At 54.2% G+C, this 1,347-nt stretch overlaps 1 protein-coding gene across 1 annotated transcript in view; it reads right to left on the reverse strand.

Moving 5' to 3' along the window:
• LOC105303517 (corticotropin-releasing factor receptor 1) overlaps positions 1-1,347 on the reverse strand; it is a 48,732-nt gene that overhangs the window by 19,936 nt on the left and 27,449 nt on the right. The window contains exon 3 of the mRNA XM_023521551.1: positions 1,248-1,347. This exon is cut by the window's right edge and continues 1 nt beyond it. Coding sequence (XP_023377319.1) covers positions 1,248-1,347 — 100 coding nt within the window. The remainder of the gene's footprint in view (positions 1-1,247) is intronic.

A 1,347-nucleotide genomic window follows, 5' to 3' on the forward strand; every position in this document is an offset into this window, starting at 1 on the left:
TGGCCCGCTGTGCACCCCATGCTTTTCTCTTAGGTCCCTCTGCCCTTCCTCTTGCTGGAATAGCCTCCCCACACCCCTCCTATCTTTCTCCTTCTGTGGATTCCGGGCTGTGGTTGCAGACATGTGAAGCCGCATGGTTTGGCTGTTCGAACTCCGTCCCAACGCCACCCAGGGCCCTCCCCGCTTGGCTGCAGCCTCTAACCCTAACCCCCATTAGTCCAGCTGGTAAAGGAGAGAGGGGCAGGAGAAGAAACTTGGGAGTTTTGATGTGGACAAAGTCTTAGAAGCCATACCATCCAACCTTCTCCCTCCTCAGACAGGGGCCAGAGGGATATAAGAGGAGAAAATTGTGCTAAAGGTCACACAGCGTGTCTTGGAGTAAAACATATGGTGTCTGTGGTCACCCTCTGTACCCTCTTGGGGCTCTGAGCTCAGGCCCACCAGACCCTGAGGGCCCACCTGGGGCCCCCACCCTCCCTGCACAGGTCATGGCCCCGGCCTACAGCTACTGCTCTCTTGATAAGCAGAGGCTGTGAGTCATTGACAGGGGAGAGCAAATTAATTCTGAGGGTGACAGGTGGCATAGCAAGGAGCTGCAAAGCCTGGAGGTAGAGGCTCAGGGCCTCAGGGGAGCGAGGTGTTTATATGAGGATCAAGTATCTGAACAGACCTAGGTCTGTCCTTCCCCACCCGCTCCTCACCTGTGAGTCTGAATGCAAGGCCAAGCCCCCTGGCTGTGGATCCAGAACTGAGTCCCCTACCTCCTGGCTGGAGGGCCCTGGGCAGGCTTCGTAAGATCTCTGAACTCAGGGTTCTCATCCCAAAGTTGGGGCTATTCTGACAAGTCCTGCCCTACTTCATGGAGATGTTGGAGGCTGAAGCCGACTAACCCAGTCTGTTTACTGCAGAAGAAAGTGTCAGACAGACCTGGATGCAAGTCTAGCTTCACCTCTTACCAGCTGGTGACCTTGGGCAAGTTCCCTAACCTCTGAGCCTCAGAGGCCTTAGTTATATAATTAGCATCATAGAGTTATACATAGTGTCTTCCAGGGATATTGTGAGAATCAGCCCGATGAGCAGAGTGCCCTGCAGAGCAGAGCTGGCCTTTGGTAAATGGAGGCTGTATCCACAAAAGGTATCGGTATTGTCATTATTATTATTATTTCCTCTACCTCCAACAAGTCTCAAGCTCTCCCCATCCTGTGCTACCTCCCAGAAGATGGTCTGCCCTCCACATGCTCCCTTACTTGTGGTGTTGTAGCGGACACCGTAGAAATAGGCAGGGCAGGGTCGAACCACAAGCTGCCCTGCAGGGCTCCGGGGCCAGCAGGTACCAATGAGGTCCAC

This window comes from Pteropus vampyrus, unplaced genomic scaffold, assembly GCF_000151845.1.
Source record: "Pteropus vampyrus isolate Shadow unplaced genomic scaffold, Pvam_2.0 Scaffold306, whole genome shotgun sequence".
NCBI lineage: Eukaryota > Metazoa > Chordata > Mammalia > Chiroptera > Pteropodidae > Pteropus > Pteropus vampyrus.